At 57.5% G+C, this 20,455-nt stretch overlaps 9 protein-coding genes across 9 annotated transcripts; 5 read left to right on the top strand and 4 right to left on the bottom strand.

The window, feature by feature from the left end:
- Positions 1–74: 74 nt before the first annotated feature.
- PHSY_000508 (predicted translation initiation factor) lies at positions 75–938 on the bottom strand (the record flags this gene model as incomplete). The annotated part of the gene is made up of 2 exons (XM_012331145.1): positions 75–239; positions 681–938. 2 exons carry the CDS (start codon positions 936–938, stop codon positions 75–77), a joined length of 423 nt encoding a protein of 140 aa, XP_012186535.1.
- A 1,024-nt stretch (positions 939–1,962) lies between these two features.
- On the top strand, positions 1,963–3,991 carry PHSY_000507 (hypothetical protein; the record flags this gene model as incomplete). Its single annotated transcript, XM_012331144.1, has 3 exons — positions 1,963–2,074; positions 3,477–3,595; positions 3,944–3,991. The coding sequence occupies 3 exons, from the start codon at positions 1,963–1,965 to the stop codon at positions 3,989–3,991; spliced, it is 279 nt and encodes a 92-aa protein (XP_012186534.1).
- Positions 3,992–4,196: 205 nt separating this feature from the next.
- PHSY_000506 (hypothetical protein) lies at positions 4,197–5,328 on the top strand (the record flags this gene model as incomplete). The annotated part of the gene is made up of 2 exons (XM_012331143.1): positions 4,197–4,404; positions 4,925–5,328. 2 exons carry the CDS (start codon positions 4,197–4,199, stop codon positions 5,326–5,328), a joined length of 612 nt encoding a protein of 203 aa, XP_012186533.1.
- A 445-nt stretch (positions 5,329–5,773) lies between these two features.
- PHSY_000505 (L-ornithine 5-monooxygenase) lies at positions 5,774–7,766 on the top strand (the record flags this gene model as incomplete). Its single annotated transcript, XM_012331142.1, has 2 exons — positions 5,774–5,782; positions 5,886–7,766. The coding sequence occupies 2 exons, from the start codon at positions 5,774–5,776 to the stop codon at positions 7,764–7,766; spliced, it is 1,890 nt and encodes a 629-aa protein (XP_012186532.1).
- Positions 7,767–7,855: 89 nt separating this feature from the next.
- Positions 7,856–8,977, bottom strand: PHSY_000504 (hypothetical protein; the record flags this gene model as incomplete). Its single annotated transcript, XM_012331141.1, has 1 exon — positions 7,856–8,977. The coding sequence occupies one exon, from the start codon at positions 8,975–8,977 to the stop codon at positions 7,856–7,858; it is 1,122 nt and encodes a 373-aa protein (XP_012186531.1).
- A 481-nt stretch (positions 8,978–9,458) lies between these two features.
- Positions 9,459–13,664, top strand: PHSY_000503 (hypothetical protein; the record flags this gene model as incomplete). The annotated part of the gene is made up of 1 exon (XM_012331140.1): positions 9,459–13,664. The coding sequence occupies one exon, from the start codon at positions 9,459–9,461 to the stop codon at positions 13,662–13,664; it is 4,206 nt and encodes a 1,401-aa protein (XP_012186530.1).
- A 170-nt stretch (positions 13,665–13,834) lies between these two features.
- Positions 13,835–14,914, bottom strand: PHSY_000502 (hypothetical protein; the record flags this gene model as incomplete). The annotated part of the gene is made up of 1 exon (XM_012331139.1): positions 13,835–14,914. One exon carries the CDS (start codon positions 14,912–14,914, stop codon positions 13,835–13,837), a length of 1,080 nt encoding a protein of 359 aa, XP_012186529.1.
- Positions 14,915–15,788: 874 nt separating this feature from the next.
- Positions 15,789–19,052, top strand: PHSY_000501 (hypothetical protein; the record flags this gene model as incomplete). Its single annotated transcript, XM_012331138.1, has 1 exon — positions 15,789–19,052. One exon carries the CDS (start codon positions 15,789–15,791, stop codon positions 19,050–19,052), a length of 3,264 nt encoding a protein of 1,087 aa, XP_012186528.1.
- Positions 19,053–19,312: 260 nt separating this feature from the next.
- Positions 19,313–20,041, bottom strand: PHSY_000500 (hypothetical protein; the record flags this gene model as incomplete). The annotated part of the gene is made up of 1 exon (XM_012331137.1): positions 19,313–20,041. One exon carries the CDS (start codon positions 20,039–20,041, stop codon positions 19,313–19,315), a length of 729 nt encoding a protein of 242 aa, XP_012186527.1.
- Between the last annotated feature and the right edge of the window lie 414 nt (positions 20,042–20,455).

Below are 20,455 nucleotides of genomic sequence, written 5' to 3'. Positions count from 1 at the left end.
GACGCAGGCAGCCAACTTGGCACATTTAGATCAAAGCCTCCTCTCTTCTTTCCAGCATAGTCGGCTTGACGCTCCTACAGCAGTCGCATCGGAGTCCAACCGCAACGAGCAAAGACGATCTTCTTGATCCTGTTTGTGTCAAGCCCGTTGCTGGACCCTTTCTCTTTTTTCCCAATTGTGGCAGAGCCGGTTCGAGATGGGATCGACGTCGTCGTGCACGTCTCCCGCTGCTGCTGCCGCTGTGCCAGAGAAAAAGGTATGGCTGCTCGGCTAATAGCACGGCCAGCAGTGCGCTTGCCTGTATGGCCGAAAGTGGAGGCAAATCCTCACCCAGAAAGACGGAAATGAAGTCATTTTATTCAAACTAAAAATTTGTTTGTTTGCTTCGGTAGTTGGAAAACATCGATCGGACTCGCTCCGAGAGGCGATTGGGCATCCTCGTCCGCCTTGATCTTGAGCGAGTCTTCCAGCCTTCACTGTGATACATGTGATCGCTCTGACTGTGAAGCCTCTGAACTACTGCGGGAAGAGCCGCCTGCGCCGAAGCAGCCACGCATCGTCGGAATAAGGCCGACCAGCTCCACCAATTATGGAGAGCCAAACGAGGGGAGCCAACTGTGACCGAAGTGTGTAGAAAGGAGTGAGTCACTGAGCAAAGTTTGTCAATGCGTTCTGCCAACCGGTTCACAGCGAAACCGCCGCGCCATAGATGCCGCAATCGCTACGCTGTGGTTGCGGAAACGATTGTCAAGGTTGCCGACTGGCACACACCAGAGTCGCAGTTCGGTCAGCGGAGTGCTTGGAGCAAAAATTTTATCTGATAAGCTGTTGCCGCAGCCGGTACATCTCATCGTCTCGCCTACTTCATCACGTCTGTGCAGCTCATCTTGGCCTAAGAACCGTGCGCCTCGTGCAGCGCCAAGAGCGCACACTCGCATTGTCGGGATGAACCGGTAGCTACTGAGCCAATCACCTCGACGCCACGTTGAAGCAGCATGCAATCCTCTTGAAACCATCAGAAGCGAGTTGGTAGCCGAGGCGTCGCAGTGAGAACCGCAAGACGGAACCAAACCGGCATACTCGATGCATGTTTTGTGGTCATCTTATCAGATCAGATCGCAGTCAGGATGCCACGGGTCGCTGCCTTGCCTCGAGCTCCTTTCTCGGCGCAGCAAACTCCAAGGGGGACTGGCGCGGGAGCTGGGTTCTCGGGTGTACCCTGTTTGTTAATTAGAAAGAGGCTCTGACGGGATGAAGCCCATGTCCACGCGGTCGTTGTCTCAACTCTTGCGTACAAAGACGTCGGCAGTTCGGCAGCCCACGCTCATCTCTACTCTAAGCTTTGTGTTTCAGTCTTCCCTCGACGAGTTTCGCGGGCCGGCATGCAGTCAACAGAGAAGGAAAGCGGAGGCCGCCCGTAAAGGGCAAGCCGTGCGCTGCTTGCTTTAGCTCGCCAAGCCAGCGCTGAACAGCGTCGCTTGCGATTTGTGGCTTCAACGCGCTCTCCACTGCGAGACGCTGTACTTCACCTTTTTATCAGATCAAAATGCCTGGCACGATCTTATCCGATCTGCATGCAGTCACCAACGAGCCCCAACCGCAACCGACTTGCCGAAAATTCAATCATTGAATTACGCTTCAATTGATTAGGCAGAACAATAGCAACAATACAAACGTGGTCCTATCCGAGGCTTCGCCAGGCTTGGCACTCGAAGGCGTTCAAGCTTTGATTGGTCTGACGCAAAGCACGAATGGTACAAAGTTTCACACTTGTCTCTGCTCCTTGCATTCATTCCTTCGCACGCGCAGTCGCACCTTTGCTGTGCAGTCGACTTAAGGTTTGGTTTGGTGACCAGCCTCGCGAGGCGGCGGAGATATTGAACTGCATGAAGCGCTTTGCATTAGTGCAAATCTCGTCATCGGCACCATGCAGACCGTGACCGCGAAGAAGTCGGACCGCGTATGTCGCTCGCACTCTCCATCCTAATGAAGCTGACGATTTCTTCCTCCGGTGACAGGACTCAACAAGCAGCAAACAATGTTCTCTACGGCGTACAACCCGACGTGAGCCGAGGTCAGTTCGGGTCACCGCGAGCCGAGATTCGGTCCTTTCAAAGGGAGCCGCCTTTCAGTGTGACGGCTTGCGTTGTTCAAGTTCTTGCTCATATTTGAGCAAGGTCGTTCCTCATGTCGGTATTGACGGCAATAGACCGTCATCAACTCCGAGAAGTCTGACGTGCTCCGATTGGCCGTCTCTTGGCCCTTCCTTGCTGCCACTCGGAGGCATTCGTGCAGCCACATTGGTGCAGGAAATCGTATCTCATTGCCTGGCAGAAAACTCCAGTGGCACCTCGAGAGAGAATGCAAGAGGTAAGCAGGGCTTTGTGAAGCAACAAGCGATCGAGTGATCGCGCACGGCGCTCTCGGCACGCTGGCTGCAGTACTCGTGGGGAGAAGCGACGCATGATGCGGATGAAAATTTTTATCAGATTAGGCCATCGCTTCTGAGCTGAGGTTGAAAATTTCTCCATGGGCACCAGAGCAGAGGCGATTGCAGGTATCCCTCCCTCCCTGCCCTTTCCCTCGGATCAACTTGGGGGAGTTGGAGTTGCTCTGTATCGCAGTCGTCCTTGATCCGACTTTTGGAAGTTGCTCTATGGACTTTGAGTGACGCCGTGCGGCTGTACACTGCAGCAGAAGGCACCCGTCTTGTGCCACTTTTGAGAAGTGATCGCTGCGTTGATACAAAACAAGATGTTCCTCTCTCCCTCTCTCTTTTTCCCCCACATCATCGAACATTCCAAATCGCCAGACAACCTCGATAGCTCGCCCTAGGCAAACGACACGGCTACCAGCTCACATAGGTACGTACAATCAACTGTCGTCTGAGGATATTGGGCAAGTGCTGCTGGTGTATAAGGCTTGAAATAGCTATACAATACACCACTCGCTATGGACACCTCGCGAACGAGCAGCCGATCGGAACGCAGTGCGACAGCCCAAGGGATCCTTGTGACACTCGAAGCCATCGCAAGACAGAGCAAGCGAATTTCAAGAGGATGAATAAGGGCTCGGCATTTAGAAGCTTCACATGGTCAAGAGTTGCCATATCGTTTCACCGATACAAATGACATCGATCTTCGTTCGTGTCGCGTGTCGGAACGAAGGATGCTTCATCGGCGATCTACGGACTTGACAGCCTGACTCGTCCGCAAAGCCGGCGCCCTTGCCGTATGCGAGATCCTGCATTGCCTTGCGAGTACGCCGCTGCAGCGGCGATGTCAGTTCCATTGTCATCCCAGTCCGCCATCGGCCGCAGGTTCGATAATGCCCGAATTTCGGAGCCAAGTCGCCTCGTCTTCTGATCCGACGTGGTGTACAGCAGCCCGATGCACCCACATTGCTTGTAACGCAGTCGCACGCACACACTCGTGGAAAGAAGCTGACGTCTTCCAATCCCTCCACGAATCTCGCAGACGACAGTTGTGACGCCAAGATCAGTCCGCCGGAACCTACTCGAACCTTACACGGCTGTGCTCATCGTCGCAGTCTGTCTTACAACATCATCGACATGACGGCTCCATCTTCTCATGTGGTAAGTGAATGAAGTCGCTCCGACACGAAGCTAGACTGGATCGTGTTCGATGGTGGACGAGTTTGTAGCCGGCCCCGGATTCGCTTCGATCGGCTAGACGAGACAATTTCGCCGTTCAACCGCCTCGCATGAAACGAGTGGTGCATGCAGTTCATGTCAGCAGCTCGTCGCGTACTAGGCAGTCGCGGCGCTCGCTTTTAGGCGGTGTTCCGCTGGTGGGCTTCCGGAATGGAAAGCCAAGCGAGCAGAGCCGCTATGACTTCATTTCATCGGACACCGAGGGTCGAAGATCCTGCAGGCCGAGCCCGATGCCTGCGGCCTATACCTGGATTGCCGCCCTGTCCATAGGTTGGGTCCACGCTGCACAGCCGTTCCATAGCAAAGCTGGCACCTTAGTCGCAGCCGGATGGTGAGAGCTGAGGCTGGGCTCGTCGAGATTTCCATGCATCGTCCGCTCCGAATCGCGTCGCCAGCGCGTCGGGCCGTACGCTATGCTCGGCATCGTACCCAGGTGCTTCCTTCGCTCGCAGCGAACGATCTCCAGCTGCGCTACCAACTGCGTCTGCACCGCGGAACAAAGTAGCGGAGCTGGCATCTTCTAATGCCGCTCCTGGTAGTCCGAGTCGCGCTGGCCAATCAGAATCGCGCTATTTCCAAGGATCCGCATCGCCGTTGGTCTGCCTTCTCGCGCTGCCTCCAGACCCAAGCCAGCATTCCACCTTGTCTGCGAACTGTTGGGTTTGATAGCCCGGCTGTCATCAACCGAGACCGCGTCCGCAGCGTTGCAAGCCTGACACTGGTCGCAAACGGTATACACAGACGGTGGCGACGACGGCTGTTTTCGCCTCCACATGCAACTTGCGCTGGGTCGAAACAGACAGACTGCACAGCTGTCAATGAAAACAACTTGGAATTTTGGCTTTCGAGATGCGTTTGTCAGCGATCTGCTTTCGCATTCCAAATGTCGCGTCCAGCCTTCGGCTCGTCATCGCCTTTCGTCATGCAACTTTTCGGCTTGCATGATGAGGGTCGCAGTGACGCTATTTGCGGAGCTGTCGAGAGGCACAGTGGCACGTTCAGCTGCCCCAGTCAAATCCTGGATTTTCGATCTCCGCCACTTCCCAGATTCAATTAATCCCAAGCTGCAGGCGCTGGTAGCACATCGATCGCTGCCCGTCGCTCTTGGTGCAAGATCTGGCTGGTTGGGGCTGGCTGGGTGTTGATGACGGGAGCTATTGGCAATAGCAACGTTCTGATTGGTCGCGGCCGTGTTACTCTCCCATGCCCTTGTCCTTGACTGCACACCCTGACCACACGCTGATTGCCCAGGCATGGCGCACACTGGGCTCGCGATCCTTCGATCCAGCTGCAATAGTTGCAAACACATTGCACTTACGCTTCTAGATCGAGCTTCGGGCCGACTCGACGTGCACGTTCAGTGTCTTGCTGCTCCGCTTGTCATCGGTTATACGGCCGACCGCGTGTGGCGACATATTGTGTTGCCTTTTGCTCGCTGTCCTCGACGTCGCAATGAATGCCTTTTGGCGCCGAGCTCGGAGCGGAGAGGACTCGCTACCTCGGCGCACCTTCCAGAGCTGCTGTCACCGCTGTTGCTGGAGCAGCGATCTTGTCGTCAGGGTCCTTTGAACCGGCCAGCTGCTGAAAAAGAGAAGCCGCCGATCCGTCAATTCTGGGTGTCGTCGTTTTTTCGCCTCTGCTTTTCTTCTAGATGAGCACATCTGCTTAGCCAAAACAAGGGTCTCGAGGTTTGCCTAGACGATGATGCTCTGTCTCTCCACCCATGCATCGCTCGACAAGCCACCTCCTACTTCCGCTGCACGCCATCCCCTCAGCTTCTCAGCCTTTGCTTCTCCACACCTCTCATCCATTCAAAAGACGACGTGGCTTGTCTTGCCTTGTCATCCACGCTCCTTGTTGTCATCCGTCGCTCGCACCTCGATACCCTTCGCATTGCTCCGACAACTCGTTCGCCATCGATCTTCGAGCTTATAAACCAACTAGGCTCACCAAGGCGCTCACACGCATATCTCTTCACCTACCTTTTTGCACACCTCGACGCTTTCTCTGCTGACCACGCCTCAAATCACGACGCAACCTATCATCGGTTCAAACGTTTAGGAGTCCTCTTTGGCAGCTTCCACGTCTTCGCTTCGAGCCATGGACGGCGTAAGTGACAATCAATTATTGCCAAATATGCGAAAAGGCAACGGAAAGCTTCCGATATGGTGCCTATGCTGACCCTTTATTTCATCATCGTTCCCTCCTGCAGGTTTCATCCTCACACACCACAGTCCCTCAGGGTGACATATATGACCTGCTCGGTATCGGCTATGGGCCTGCCCACCTGGCCCTCTCCATCGCCCTTCGAGAGTCGAGCGAGGCCAACGAAACCAACTTCAAAGCCCACTTCCTCGAGAAGCGCGGCCACTTTGCGTGGCACCCTGCTCTCCTCCTCCCCGGTTCCCAGCTTCAGGTTTCGCCTCTCAAGGACCTTGTAACGCTTCGCGATCCGACCTCGACCTACAGCTTCTACAACTACCTCCACTCCCACGGTCGTCTGGCTCGCTACATCAACAAGGAGCAGAGCGTGCCCAGCCGTCGAGAATGGACTTCCTACCTCGCCTGGGCCGCTCGACGTATGAACGAGAATGTATCGTACGGTCAGGACGTCGTCTCTATCGATCCTCTCACTCTCGCATCGGTGGTTCCCGACGCAAAGGAGGATACGGTTGCCGTTCGACCCGCCAGCGGCGAAGAGACCGCTTCCCTCTGCCTCTACCGTGTGCGCACCCGCGACGAAGCCACAGGCCAGGTAGTCACCCGATACGCACGTAACCTTTCGATTGCTGTTGGCGGTGTCCCCAAGCTCCCGCCTGCGTTCCAGGCAGCATGGGCGGAGCAGTCGTACGCTGGCGACTCGGTCCCGCGCATCGTCCATTCTGGCTTCTACATTCCCTCCATGGCCAAGCTCGAGCCTGAGCTCCACATGGCTGCATTGCGTCGTCATTCCGACGACGCCGCTCCGATGGCCGACTCTTCCCGACTCCGGCTCGCTGTCATTGGAGCGGGACAGTCGTCGACCGAGATGTTCATGAACCTCCACTCTCGCTTCCCGACTGCCATCGTCACCATGATCTTCCGTGCATCTGCGCTCGTACCGTCCGACGACACTGGCTTCGTCAACTCGGCCGCCTTCGATCCCGAACGCACCGACGAGTTCTGGCAGGCTAACGAGACGCAGCGTCGCCAGTGGCTGCAAGAGTTCAAGCGAACCAACTATTCAGTCGTTCGCACCGACCTGCTCAACGAATTGCACGACACCATGTACGACAAGTACGAGGTGCAGCTGCCCGATGAGCTGCAGGACCCCTCCGAAAAGCAGGCTGGTCGCATGGAGATGCGACGCTGCACCGAGGTCGACAAGGTTTCCTTGGTAGAGGATGGAGTAGAGTTGACGCTGCGCGACAAGTTGCGCAATGGTCGGCTTGACACGGTGCGATTCGACGCCGTGTTCATCGGCACCGGCTTCAACAGGTCTCCAGCCAAGATGCCGTTCCTCAAGGAGCTCAAGCCGTTTTACCCTGCGCTCGACGAGGAATGGATGTCGCGCGACACGACTGCGGAGGAGGACGAGGTGGCCAAGTCGATCGAGGTCGAGGACGATGAAGTGATTGAGCGTCGACGTGAGAACATGCGTGGCATCACCAGAGACTACCGTCTGGTACCTGGTAGCGCCATGCACTCTGCGCCACTTCGTAGCGGCAAATCTAGTCCTGGTGCTGGAAGCGACGCTTCGTCGACCTCTTCGCAGCAGACGCTAGCTAGCGAACAGTCGACCGAGATCCTTCCAGAACCGTCGCTGTACGTGTTGGGTGGCAACGAAGCCACGCACGGATTGTCGGACAGCTTGCTGTCGATTGTTGCGCACAGGGCGGGAGAGTTGACGACGAGCCTGTTGCAGAGACTGCCGAGAACGAGGAGAGGGACTGCATCCAGTTCAACAACGCAGCAAGCCGGTCTCGCGGTTGGTGGAGAGAAACCGTCGACGACGACTGGATCGATCACACAGACAAAAGCCAAAGCGGCAGCTCAAGCGGTCAACGACAAGCTGGCCGCGCTTAGCGGACTTCACCTCAATGCTTCTTCGTAGATCAAGTCAAAACAATGTATAATTAACGACACGTACAAGTACACGCTCTTGGAGCTTAATCAATCCTGAACAATCTTCCCCGCCATTCTCTAGTCCTCATCACTATCTTGGTCTGCACCTGAACCGCCGTGGACGGAAGGATCGTCGTCCAGCCAAGCGTGTTTCTCCCTCCTCGCGTCCTCCTTCACCCTATTGGCAGCCTGCATCCTATCGAGCACTTTTTTAGCGCTATTGAACAGCCCGCCCGTCTGTTTGCCGCACGCGAAGCACTTTGTATTCCTGCTGAACCGCTTGATCGCGCAGGCGGAGCAGAAGTAGTGACCGCACCTCGTGACGACTGGATCTGTGAACGGTTGACGACAGATGAGGCATGCGAAGGGGATCTGTTCCTCCGCTACGTCTTCCGGATCGGAAAGAACGTTTTCGCGCCCGCGAGAGGAGGAGTTCGGTAGGACGTCGAGCTGCCACCCTGCGAGGTAGTCGGAGCGATCGTGGAGGAATTTGCACGTGTCGCCGAAACCGCAGTAGCCAGTTTCTTTGTAGTCCTTGCAGACGTCCGGTTGGTAGTCCATGAGGGAGGTGGTGCGGACGGTGGTGGTGGAACGGATGGGACCGCGGGCGCGGATTTTTGACGAGGTGCCGTCGTCGCGCGTGGGGGTGAAGAAGGTGTATGATTTGGCGCCGCGGTAGAGCCCGTCCGAGTTGGTGAGGGAAGGTTGTAGGGAGGATGTGCTGTTCGAATTTTCGAGATCCCAGTCGCTGTGCTTTGTAGCGTCTTCTCGGATCTTGGCCAGCGAGGACGCGGTGCTGGTGCCGGTGGTGGTTGGGAGCACATCGCGGGATGCCTGTTCGGATTCGAGCGGGTACTCGTCATCCGAGTCGTGAGAGCTGCCCAGCTTGGACTTGCTGCGATAGACCGACCCAGTGGATTGAACGAGCGGGTTGTGATTCGAACGCTTCTTCTTGACAACTACGGCAGAGCGTTCATGGTCGCTACCTGAGGACTCGCTATTCGAGCGGTCTCTAGATACCCGCGATGGTCCCGGCTGGTTGCTGGTGTTCGGTGCCGACGTTGACGAGGATGCAGCAACGACGTCGGCAGTATTGGACGAGGCGGCTCGAGAGGCAGGACCTCGTTTGCGCTTGAAGACGACGGCAGGTGCTGCGGCTGACGACGAAGCCGATGGGCTGGTTTCTGTCGCTGCGTCCATGCTCCCTGTCGATGATGCTCTGAACCCGCAGCCGCAGTGGTCAAGGATGTATGTCGCGTGGTGGCAATTCGGAAAGAAGTCGTGCGAGCCTCGACATGCCAAAGTGAGGGTCTGGCTCAAATTCTGCTCGGCTTTCGGGCTGAGTCGAGCGGATGTGGAGTTATGCTGTATCGTGCGGGATAGTCTGTAGCACAGACCCTAAGAGGCATGAATCAAAATTTGTGACTCAAAAAACGGACTCGCGACGTGAAATTCTTCCTGGAGTTGCGACTCGCACCTTGCTTCTTGATTGATAGGAGGGTAGTCCACCCCTTCGGCACCCTTCCGACTCAATCGTCCGTGGTAGCATCGCTGCTACTCGTCGATTTCTCCTTGAATCCCAGCTTACTTTCGGCTTCTGACACAGCCGCGACCCAACAGACTGAGCATTCTGGCACGCAGGCGCCGACAGGTTCGCTTGCTGCTTCGTTGGTGATTCAAGATGCTGTCTTTGATCGGCTCTTCGCTCCTCCATCCCTCCAAGCGCGCTCAGCTCTTGGAGAGGGCCAATGCGAAACTCGGTGCTAAGCTCGCCTCCATCGATGCCGTTTACATTCATTTCGTCAGTTCGGCTTCGCAACAGGCCGACGCCGTCCTCGCCGATGCCAACAGCCCGCAGCGCAACGTCCTCGACAGCCTTCTCGTGTACGGTGACAATGTCGATCTCGCCCACACCCGCCCCGCTGTCGAAGCCATCCTCACTGGCAGCGCTGCCTCGGCTCAGCAGACCGTGCTCTTCGTGCTGCCACGTCCTGGAAGCATCTCTCCCTGGTCCAGCAAGGCAACCGACATTGCTCGCATGTGCACCCTCAAGGACCACGTCGACCGCATCGAGCGCGGAATCGCCTACGTTCTCGAGCCTGCTTCCGGCTCTGCCCTCGAAGCTGCCCACATTGCCCAAGTGCACGACCTCCTTCACGACCGCATGACCCAAATCATCTCGGCCGTACCGCCCACTGCCGATGCGCTCTTCCACAAGGCGCAACCTGCTCCGCTCACCCACGTCGACCTTCTCGGCTCAGACGGCACATCCGATCGCACCGTCGCCAAGCAGCGTCTCGTCGATGCAAACGACAAGCTCGGCCTTGCCCTCGCCAACGACGAAATCGACTATCTCGTCGATGCCTTTATCGCCGGCAAAGGCGATGGCTCCGATGCTCTCCGTCGCAACCCCACCGATGTCGAGCTCTTCATGTTTGCTCAGGTCAACTCTGAGCATTGCCGTCACAAGATCTTCAACGCCGACTGGACCATCGACGGCAAGACTATGCCCAACACCCTCTTTGGCATGATCCGCAACACCCACAAACTCCACCCGCAGCACACCATCAGCGCCTACTCGGACAATGCCGCTGTCATCGAGGGCTACGAAGCCACCCGTTTTGCGCCCTCCCCTGCTGGTGCACTGACTGTCTACCAAGGCGTCAAAGAGCCAATGCCTTTCCTCGCCAAGGTCGAAACCCACAACCACCCCACCGCCGTCTCGCCGTACCCTGGTGCCGCCACCGGTTCCGGAGGTGAGATCCGTGACGAGGGTGCCGTCGGGCGCGGTTCCAAGCCCAAAGCCGGTCTCGTCGGCTTCATGACCAGCAATTTGTTGCTCGAAGGCGATGGACGTCAGCCTTGGGAGGAGGACTTCGGCAAACCTTCGCACATTTCGAGCGCCTACGACATCATGATCGACGGTCCGCTCGGCAGCTCTGCTTTCAACAACGAGTTTGGTCGTCCCGGTCTCAGCGGTTTCTGGCGAACCTGGTCCGAGCGCGTCCCCATCTCGGATGGCGAGACCGAAGTGCGTGGCTACCACAAACCCATCATGCTGGCCGGTGGACTCGGAAACGTTCGTCCCAAGAATGCGCTCAAATCTCGTATCACACCCGATGCCGCCATCATCGTGCTCGGTGGTCCAGGCATGCTCATCGGTCTTGGCGGCGGTGCTGCCTCGTCCATGGCCAGTGGCAGCTCGTCGCGTGCTGCGCTCGACTTTGCTTCGGTGCAGCGTGACAACCCAGAGATGCAGAGACGCTGTCAGCAGGTCATCGACGCGTGCACTGCGCTCAGCGACGCTCCCGGCAGCATCGAGGGCCGAGTAGGCGAAGGCAACCCGATCCAGTCGATCCACGACGTCGGTGCCGGTGGTATCAGCAACGCGCTGCCCGAACTGGTCCACGATGCCGGTCTGGGTGCACGCTTCGAGATCCGCGACGTGCTCGTTGACGATCCGTCCATGAGCCCCATGGAGATCTGGTGCAACGAGTCGCAGGAGCGTTACGTCCTTGCCGTCGGCCAGGAGGACCTTCCGCGCTTCGAGGCCATCGCAAAGCGAGAGCGATGCCCTTACTCCGTCGTCGGACGTGCCACCGTGGAGCAGGAGCTTGTCGTCACCGACCGTTTGCTCGGAGGTACACCCATCCACCTGCCCATGCCCATTCTCTTCGGCAAGCCTCCCAAGATCGCACGTCAGGCTAACAGCGCGCAGCCGCTCCGTATTCCATTTGATTCGACGCTCACGTCGTACCTGCCCGACTTGCAGAAGGATCCCGTCAAGATGTTTGCCGAGGCTGTAGACCGAGTGCTCCACCTTCCCACCGTTGCTTCCAAGAACTTCTTGATCACCATCGGCGACCGCAGCATCACCGGTCTCGTGGCTCGCGACCAGATGGTCGGCCCATACCAGGTGCCCGTGGCCGACGTTGCGGTGACACGCACCTCGTACGGCTTCGACGAGAGTCTCACCGGTGAGGCTGTTGCCTCGGGCGAGCGCACTCCGCTTGCCCTGATTAGCGCCGCCGCTTCCGCTCGCATGGCCGTCGCCGAGTCGCTCACCAACATCGCTGCTGCCAGCATCGAGAGCCTCGAACGTATCAAGCTCTCTGCCAACTGGATGTGCGCCGCGAGCCACTCGGACGAGGGCGCTCGCCTGTACGAAGCCGTGCAGGCCATCGGTCTCGACCTGTGCCCCAAACTCGGTCTCGCCATCCCTGTCGGTAAGGATTCCATGTCGATGAAGATGGCCTGGGAGTCGGCGCAAGGCGAGAAGCGCGAGGTGACCGCACCGCTTTCGCTGACGGTGACTGCCTTTGGTCCTGTCGACGACATCACCCGCACCTGGACTCCTCAGCTCCGCACCGACGTCGACGACACGGTGCTGCTCTTCGTCGACCTCGCTGCCGGCAAGCAGCGTCTGGGCGGTTCGTGTCTGGCTCAGGTCTTCCGTCAGCTCGGTCACGAAGCACCGGATGTGGTGGACGCTGCTGTGCTCAAGGCGTTCTTCGAGGCGTGCTACACGCTCAAGCAGCTGCGTGTGCAGAAGCGCGACGACGGCAGCCTCGTGCTCGCCTACCACGACCGATCCGACGGTGGTCTCATTACGGCCATCCTCGAGATGTGCTTTGCTGGTCATTGCGGCGCCGAGGTGTTTGTCGATGCGCTCGACGCTGAGCTGCGCGACCCTGTGGCGGCTCTGTTCAACGAGGAGCTCGGTGCTGTCATGCAGGTCAAGGCGGGCGATGTCAAGGCGGTCTCGGCCGTGTTGACCGCTGCCGGTGTACCGTCCAACCAGCTCCACGTCGTCGGTCGCGTGACACCCGACTCGCAAGAGATCAAGGTGGTGGCCCGATCTCAACCTTTGCTTTCCTCGACGCGAGCTACGCTGCAAAAGGCGTGGGCCGAAACGTCGTTCCGCATGCAGAGTCTGCGAGACAACCCGGAGAACGCAGCCACCGAGTACAGCCTGATCACCGACGAGCCCACGTCAGCCGCCGCCTTGCGGTACGATCTCACATACAACCCTCGCGAAGACGTCCTCGGCGCCTCGGTCATCCAAGCCGCGCTTGAGACTCGACCCAAGGTCGCCATCCTCCGCGAGCAGGGTGTCAACGGCCAGATCGAGATGGCCTGGGCCTTCACGCGCGCCGGCTTCTGCGCGGTCGACGTTCACATGTCCGACCTCGTCGAAGGCCGGGTCACCCTGGATCAGTTTGTCGGTCTTGCCGCCTGCGGAGGATTCTCGTTCGGCGACGTCCTGGGCGCAGGTAGCGGATGGGCCAAATCCATCCTGCTCAACCCTAGCGTCAAGGCGCAGTTCGTCGACTTCTTCCAGAACCGCAAAGACACATTTGCGCTGGGTGTGTGCAACGGCTGTCAGTTGCTTTCGCAGCTCGGCGTCGCCGGGTTGATCCCGGAAGCCGACAAGTGGCCTCTGTTCAAACCGAACGAGTCCGGTCGCTTCGAAGGTCGACTTTCCACCGTCGAGATCACCAAGACCGGCGGAGCCAACTCGATCTTCCTGAGCGACATGGCGGGGTCGGTGCTGCCCGCGATCATCGCTCACGGAGAAGGTCGTGCGCACTTCCGCAACGAGGGCGACCTGGAAGCGTGCAAGGCGCAGGGACAGATCGCTATGCAGTACGTCGACCAGCGCTACCCGATCAACCCGAACGGCTCGCCCGAGGGTGTTACGGCCATCACGGCGAACCAGGGCAGGGTGCTGGCGTTGATGCCTCATCCGGAACGTGGTGTGGCGTTGTCGAGCATGAGCTGGGCTCCGCAGGAGGCGTACGCGAGGGGAGAGAAGGGTTGGTCGGGTAAAGGACCGTGGTTCAGGATGTTTGAGAATGCTAGGAAATGGGTTGGTCAGCAGAAGTAGACGAACGGTCAATGATTTGTTGTACATAAGAGATCTCAAGAAGGAAAGCCAAATCTTGAAGGTGTTTGAGCACTGTCGACAGTGTGTGCGCTTCTAACATGAGAGATAGAGGCAGACTTGTCACGAAACTTGCAGACGGAATAGTGTTGCAGCGATAGAATTGATCGAGTCTACTCGTCATCATCGTCGCCATCCGCACCTCCCCCACCCCCACCTGTCGTCGCCTGTCCATCCGTCGGTAGCGCACCATACTTCTCCAACAGATCTCTCGCATCCTGCTCTCCACCTCGTCCCCACAAGGGATCCAAATCGACCCTGACCAGATTCGCCACCAATCTACCCGCCCTATACACCAACACTGTCGGCAAGACTTCCAACGTCTTTGAATTGTATTCGTCAAATTCTTCTTCTGTTTCTGCGTCTGCATCTCTACCGAAACCGATGGCTGCTGCTTGAACCTGCAAGAATTTCGTTTGTGGATACTGTCTGGCTAGACTGGAGAGTGAGCTGGTGAGCATGTTGCATTGAGCTACGGCCTTCGAGTAGATGTGGATGACGACGGGGACGCGGGGATCTTCGTTATCGATGGCTGAGACGTAGCCTCGTTCGTCGACCTCGCGGAGATGACCGAAGTAACGATCTTTGGCGACTGTATTTGAGTGCGTATGGTCGGAAAGTGGGTTGGTAGAGTGGAAGGATTTCAGCTCGGCGATACGCTGTTCTCTTCTCCTCTCTTTGGCTTGCAGATCGGCAATTGCAGTTCGACTGGCTGTATCGTCTTGATCGTCATCTTGTCCAAGTGCAGCTTCGCGTTGCTCTCTCGCAACTTGCTCGCTGTAGGATTCGGAAGTCATTGCCATGGATTCCATCTTTCGATTGACCGCGTGAACGTTGGCAGCTCTGGTGGACGATTCTTGCTGTGCGCGCAGCTGTCGATCTCGAAGAACACCTTTGGGCCCCGTGTGGCTGGCACCCTCTTCACCACGATTTGCAGTACGAGAGGATTGAAGACCATGGAGCGCAGAGGGAGCGGTGCGTGAGTGTGACCCGTGCGCACCACCAGCACCGTCTTCGTCGTTGGCGTAGAGATCGTCATCGTCGTCGGAAGGTAGATCGGAACCTAGTTCGTCATCGGTGTTGTGTGCAGAGCCGCCGGAATCGGCTCGTCGATCTTCGCGGTAGGTGGAAGTGGGGTGCGAATCGACGCCGTGCAAGATGGCCGCTTCTATGGCGTCGGCTGTGCCGGACATGGTGGCGTATGATTCCGGTTCCTGATGGAGGAAGGAGCGTCTCTGAATGCTGCTGCTGCTGCGTGTATTTATGGAAGCGTGTGTGGAGAGGAGAGCACGGCGTTGTCGCGGACGTGAGATTGGTTCGAGCCGTCTAGTGTGGGGACGTGCCGCAAGGGTTCGTGCGGAAAGCGATGTGCGTGGGTCGGAGCGTGGGTGCGTGCGAAAGTGTGCACAAAGGGACTGGGATGATGGTGGGGCTCGCAAACAAAGGAATGAGGGGCTAAGCTCGATATTTTCGGGATGATCTGTGCGAAGCTGACTTTCTTGTCGCTTTTGTTCGTCGAGACGACGACCAATGCGCAGCGTGTGAGGGAAAAAGTGTGGCTTGAGCTGCCCCGTCTCGTTCGCATGACATGCATGCACCTCTTCCCTAAAAGTTGCTCGCTGTCGGCGCCCTAATGCTTCGAGTGACAAGCCACAAGTGTTGGTCTCGGCTCAATCCGAATTTTCTCACGGTGTTGTCCTCGACGAATGTAACAGTGGTCAGTCTCGATAAAATGTCGCACGAGTGACTCACGCTCAAGCCGTGCCTAGCTCGCTCGCTCGCTCGCTTTTCTTCTCAACTTGCAAAAAGAATCCAAAAGCTCAGCGCTCTCGAGTCTTCTCTGTTGTCGAGTCGAGTCTACGCTGTGCTGTTCGAAGCGGCGTCGGTTGGTCGGTCGAGCTGAGCGCTCTAAAATCTCCGCCGGCGTTAATGTGATCTGGAATGACTCCTGAACCCGAGTCACACCTGGATACTGACCTTGCCTTCTTCCACCCATCATCGTCCAATCAGTGAAATAGTCGTCGTTGCTACAACGTCGCGGATAGAGGCGCTCTTCACAACAACACCATGGCCGACCCTACCGATTCGGCCGCCGTCTTTGGTGAGCACGAGGTCACTGCACAGTTCAGCTTCCCAACCGAGGAAGAAAAGGTCATCCGATACTGGCGAGCCATCGACGCATTCAAAACGTCGCTCAAGCAGAGCGAGGGCAGGAAACCCTTCAGCTTCTACGACGGCCCTCCCTTTGCCACTGGTCTGCCACACTACGGCCATCTTCTTGCAGGTACCGTAAAGGACATCGTCACAAGACACGCACACTCCACCGGTCACTATGTCGACCGTCGCTTCGGTTGGGACTGCCACGGCCTTCCCGTCGAGCACGAGATCGACAAGCGCCTCAACATCAAGGGCAAGGAGGACGTCATGGCCATGGGTGTCGACAAGTACAACGCCGAGTGCAGAGCCATCGTCATGACCTACCAGTCAGAATGGAAGCACACCGTCGAACGCATGGGCAGATGGATCGACTTTGACAACGGCTACAAGACCATGGACATCAACTTTATGGAGACCGTCTGGTGGGTGTTCAAGACGCTCCACCAGAAAGGTCTCGTCTACCAAGGCATCCGCGTCATGCCTTACTCCACCGCATGCACCACCCCGCTCTCCAATTTCGAAGCCGGTCTCGACTACCGCGAGGTGCAAGACCCTGCCGTCACCGTCAGCTTCCCGCTCGTAGATGACCCCAAGACCGCCTTCCTCGCATGGACCACCACACCGTGGACGCTCCCCTCCAACTTGGGTCTCTGCGTCCATCCCGACTTCAACTACATCAAGATCCACGATGACGAGCGCGACATGAACTTTATCATCCACGAGAACCTCCTCACCACCCTCTACAAGGATCCCAAGAAGGCCAAGTTCCAAAAGTTGGAAACTTTCAAGGGCAAGGATCTCGTCGGCAAGCAGTACGAGCCCATCTTCCCCTACTTCCAAGAGCGCTTCAAGGACCGCGCCTTCCGCGTCCTTTCCGACACCTACGTCACCTCGGATGCTGGTACCGGTATCGTCCACCAGGCTCCCGCATTCGGTGACGACGATCACCGCGTCGCCATCGCCCACGGTGTCATCACCCGCGACGAGACTCCACCCAACCCAGTCGACGGCTCGGGCCGATACACAGCCGAGGTCCCCGACTATCAGGGCGTTCACGTCAAGGAGGCCGACAAGGCCATTCAAAAGGACCTCAAGGCGCGCGGCCGCCTCATCGTGCAGGCGACCTTGAGCCATCAGTACCCCTTCTGCTGGCGTTCTGGTACGCCGCTCATCTACAAAGCCATCCCCTCCTGGTTCGTCCGCGTCGAGCCCGCCATCGAAAAGCTCGTCAAGAACAACAACGCCACCCGTTGGGTGCCTGCCAACGTCGGCGAGGGCCGTTTCGGCAACTGGATCGCCAACGCACGCGACTGGAACATCTCCCGAAACCGATACTGGGGCACGCCCATCCCATTGTGGGCCAGCGAAGATATGGAGGAGATCGTCTGTGTCGGTTCCGTCGAAGAACTCGAAAAGCTTTCCGGCGTCACTGGCATCAACGACCTCCACAAGGACAAGATCGACCACATCACCATCCCTTCGCAGCAGGGCAAAGGCCAGCTCAAGCGTGTCGAAGAGGTGTTCGACTGCTGGTTCGAGTCCGGATCCATGCCGTATGCACAGGCTCACTACCCCTTCGAGAACAAGGAAAAGTTCGAAAAGTCGTTCCCCGCCGACTTTATCTCGGAAGGTCTCGACCAGACCCGAGGTTGGTTCTACACGCTGCTCATCTTGGCCACCCACCTCTTCGACACGGCACCGTGGAAGAACCTCATCGTCAGCGGCCTCGTTCTGGCCGCCGACGGTAAGAAGATGAGCAAGTCGCTGCGCAACTACCCGGACCCGAATCTGCTCATCAACCAGTACGGTGCCGATGCCATCCGCCTCTACCTCATCAACTCGCCCGTCGTGCGAGCCGAGAATCTGAGGTTCAAAGAGGAAGGCGTCAAGGAGGTCGTCGCTTCCACCTTCCTGCCCTGGCTCAACTCGTTCCGCTTCTTCCTCGGATCCGTCAGCCTGCTCGAGAAGGACCACGGCATCAAGTTTGTCTACGCCAGCAAAGCGGCCAAATCCACCAACGTCATGGACCGATGGATCCTCGCACGCTGCCAGTCGCTCATCAAGCTCATCACCGAAGAGATGGCGGCGTACCGCCTCTTCACGGTGGTTCCTCGTCTGGGCGAGCTCATCGACGAACTCACCAACTGGTACATTCGCTTCAACCGTCGTCGTTTGAAGGGCGAGAGCGGCGTTGAGGACACGCAGGCTGCCCTCAACTCGTTGTTCGAGACGCTTTTCACGCTGTGCCGCACGCTGTCGTCGTTCACACCGTTCCTGACTGAGAACCTGTACCAAGGGTTGCGCAAGTTTTTGCCGCCACAGGCTGCGGAGGACGAGCAGGACTACAGGAGTATCCACTTTTTGTCGTTCCCCGAGGTGAACGAGTCGTACTTTGACCCGGTCATCCAGCGTCAGTTCAAGGCGCTCCAGTCGGTGGTGGAGCTGGGACGTGTGATCCGTGTCAACTCGAATTTGCCCATCCGCGTGCCGCTCAAGGAGCTCGTTGTGTTCCACACCGACTCGGAGTACCTCAAGGACGTCGAATCGCTCGGCGACTACATCAAGGAGGAGCTCAACGTGCGCGATCTCACGCTCACATCCGACGAGGCGAAATGCGGTGTTCGATTCAAGCTCTTCGCCGACTGGCCTGTTCTCGGACGCAAACTGCGCAAGGACGTCGGAAAAGTTCGCAAGGGTTTGGAGAGCGTCACCTCGGACGATGCGAAATCGTACCGCGAAACGGGCAAGCTGACGGTGGCCGGCGTGGATCTCGTCGAAGGCGATCTGCGTGTCATCCGCTACGTCGAGACCAAAGACGTGGCCGGATCGTTTGAGAGCAACACCGACGGCAACGTCGTAGTGCTGTTGGACGTTCAACAGCGAGCCGAGCTGGTGGCCGAGGGAACGGCGAGGGAGGTGGTGAACCGTATCCAGCGGTTGAGGAAGAAGGCTGGATTGGTGGCGACCGACGAGGTGGATGCATTCTACGAGTTTGAGACCGGTATGGGTAAGGCGCTGGTCGAGTGCTTTGAGAGTCAGAGCGAGACGTTTGTAAAGGCGTTGAGGAGGATGCCGTTGCCGGCGAGCGAGAAGAAGCAGGGAGCCAAGGTGATTATGGAGGAGGAGCAGGAGGTTGGGGAGGACAAGTTCAGGTTGACGCTGGCTTGGGCGTGAGGGTGGTGTAGCGAGCTAGCAGTGTTTATGAGAAAGTTGTGACCCATCGAGTTGGAGTCGTGTTTTTCAGTGTGATGGATTGATGACGTTTGGTGAGGAGAACGACATTGTATCGGGCGTGAAGAGAAGGGGTGGGGCACGATTCAATTGATCAATGAACATTGATGGTATACATGAACGAGGTCACGGGGTATAAGAGGGACAAAATGAGGGCCTCGCCGGCTAGGCGCCTCCACGGAGTGGCCTCCACGGAGTGGACGTCAGCGCTTCTTTGTGGAACCGAAGCCGCCGAAACCCATGGCAGCCATCATTGCGGCTTCGGCGTCATTCCCTCCATCCTCTCCTGTCGCTGCCGCTGTTTCGACTTCAGTATCAGCGGTTGGTAGTTTCGATTGTTGCTTCTTCTGTCTCCTCTTTTCCCTCTTTTCGTGTCTAGCTTTCTCCTCCTGTTCGGCGATCTGCTTTATTCTTTGATCGAAATCATACACGGCACTCGCATCTCCCTGCTGTTTCCTCCTCAACTCGTCCAACATCTGCTGGACCTCTTCGAGACTCGCTCTATCCTGCTGCGTACTCTGGCCGATCCTCATCAGATGCACGCGCCCGTTTATATGATCCAGATAGGCCAGATTGTCCTTGAGCAGTTTCCTGCAGACTTCGCAGTAGAAGCCGGGACCTGTCTGACCTTTTGCCCCGTCGGTCGCGAGGTCGACCATGAGCGTCTTTCCCTCGTTGCGCTCGAGATCGAGCGGTGCTCTGCGCTGCTGCATGGCGAGTTCGGGTTCGGGTTGGTTGGATTTGAGACGTTTCAAGGATGGGAGACCTTGGGAACGGCGTTCGGCGTTGACGGAATCAAGTTCGGCTTGACGCTTCTCGCGAGAGAGGGCTTTGCGGGTGAAGTCGTCTTTGTCCCAGGTCCGACGGCTGGGACCGACGCCATTGGCGCTGCTGCCCGCGGCGGTGGATGCAGAGTCGCTCGCTTTCGACATGATGATCGGGTTCAGTGCGCGGATGGAGGAACAGGGATGAGGAAGGAGGGAGGCAAGCACAGCTCCACTTTTTGGGAGAGGGGGTTAGGGATGGCCGACATCCGAGCTGCGGGCTTGAGAAGGTGATCGCAGCGCTGAATCGGGTCAAGGTTTGAGGCTCAAGATCGGGTCACACATCGACGCGAACAAAAGAAAAGAAATAATCGAGGCTGTGGGTTGAGTGTGCGAGTCTGCGAGCGTGGGTTGTGATCTTCTAAAGACACAAGAGAGAAAAGGTGACTTTGAAGAGAAAAACACCAAAGCGCAGAAAGCACTGACCTTCGCGATTTGAGCAGTGCGTCAAGAGTGCTTTCTTGGTCGGCTCGTCCGTGTCGCAGCAAAATCGATCGCGACTCTGATCACGATTCAGAGGCA

The sequence above is a fragment of the Pseudozyma hubeiensis genome, assembly GCF_000403515.1.
Source record: "Pseudozyma hubeiensis SY62 DNA, scaffold: PHS8, whole genome shotgun sequence".
Taxonomy (NCBI): Eukaryota; Fungi; Basidiomycota; class Ustilaginomycetes; order Ustilaginales; family Ustilaginaceae; genus Pseudozyma; species Pseudozyma hubeiensis.
Note: the sequence above shows the minus strand (reverse complement) of the source record. Positions and strands in the feature narration are given on the sequence as shown.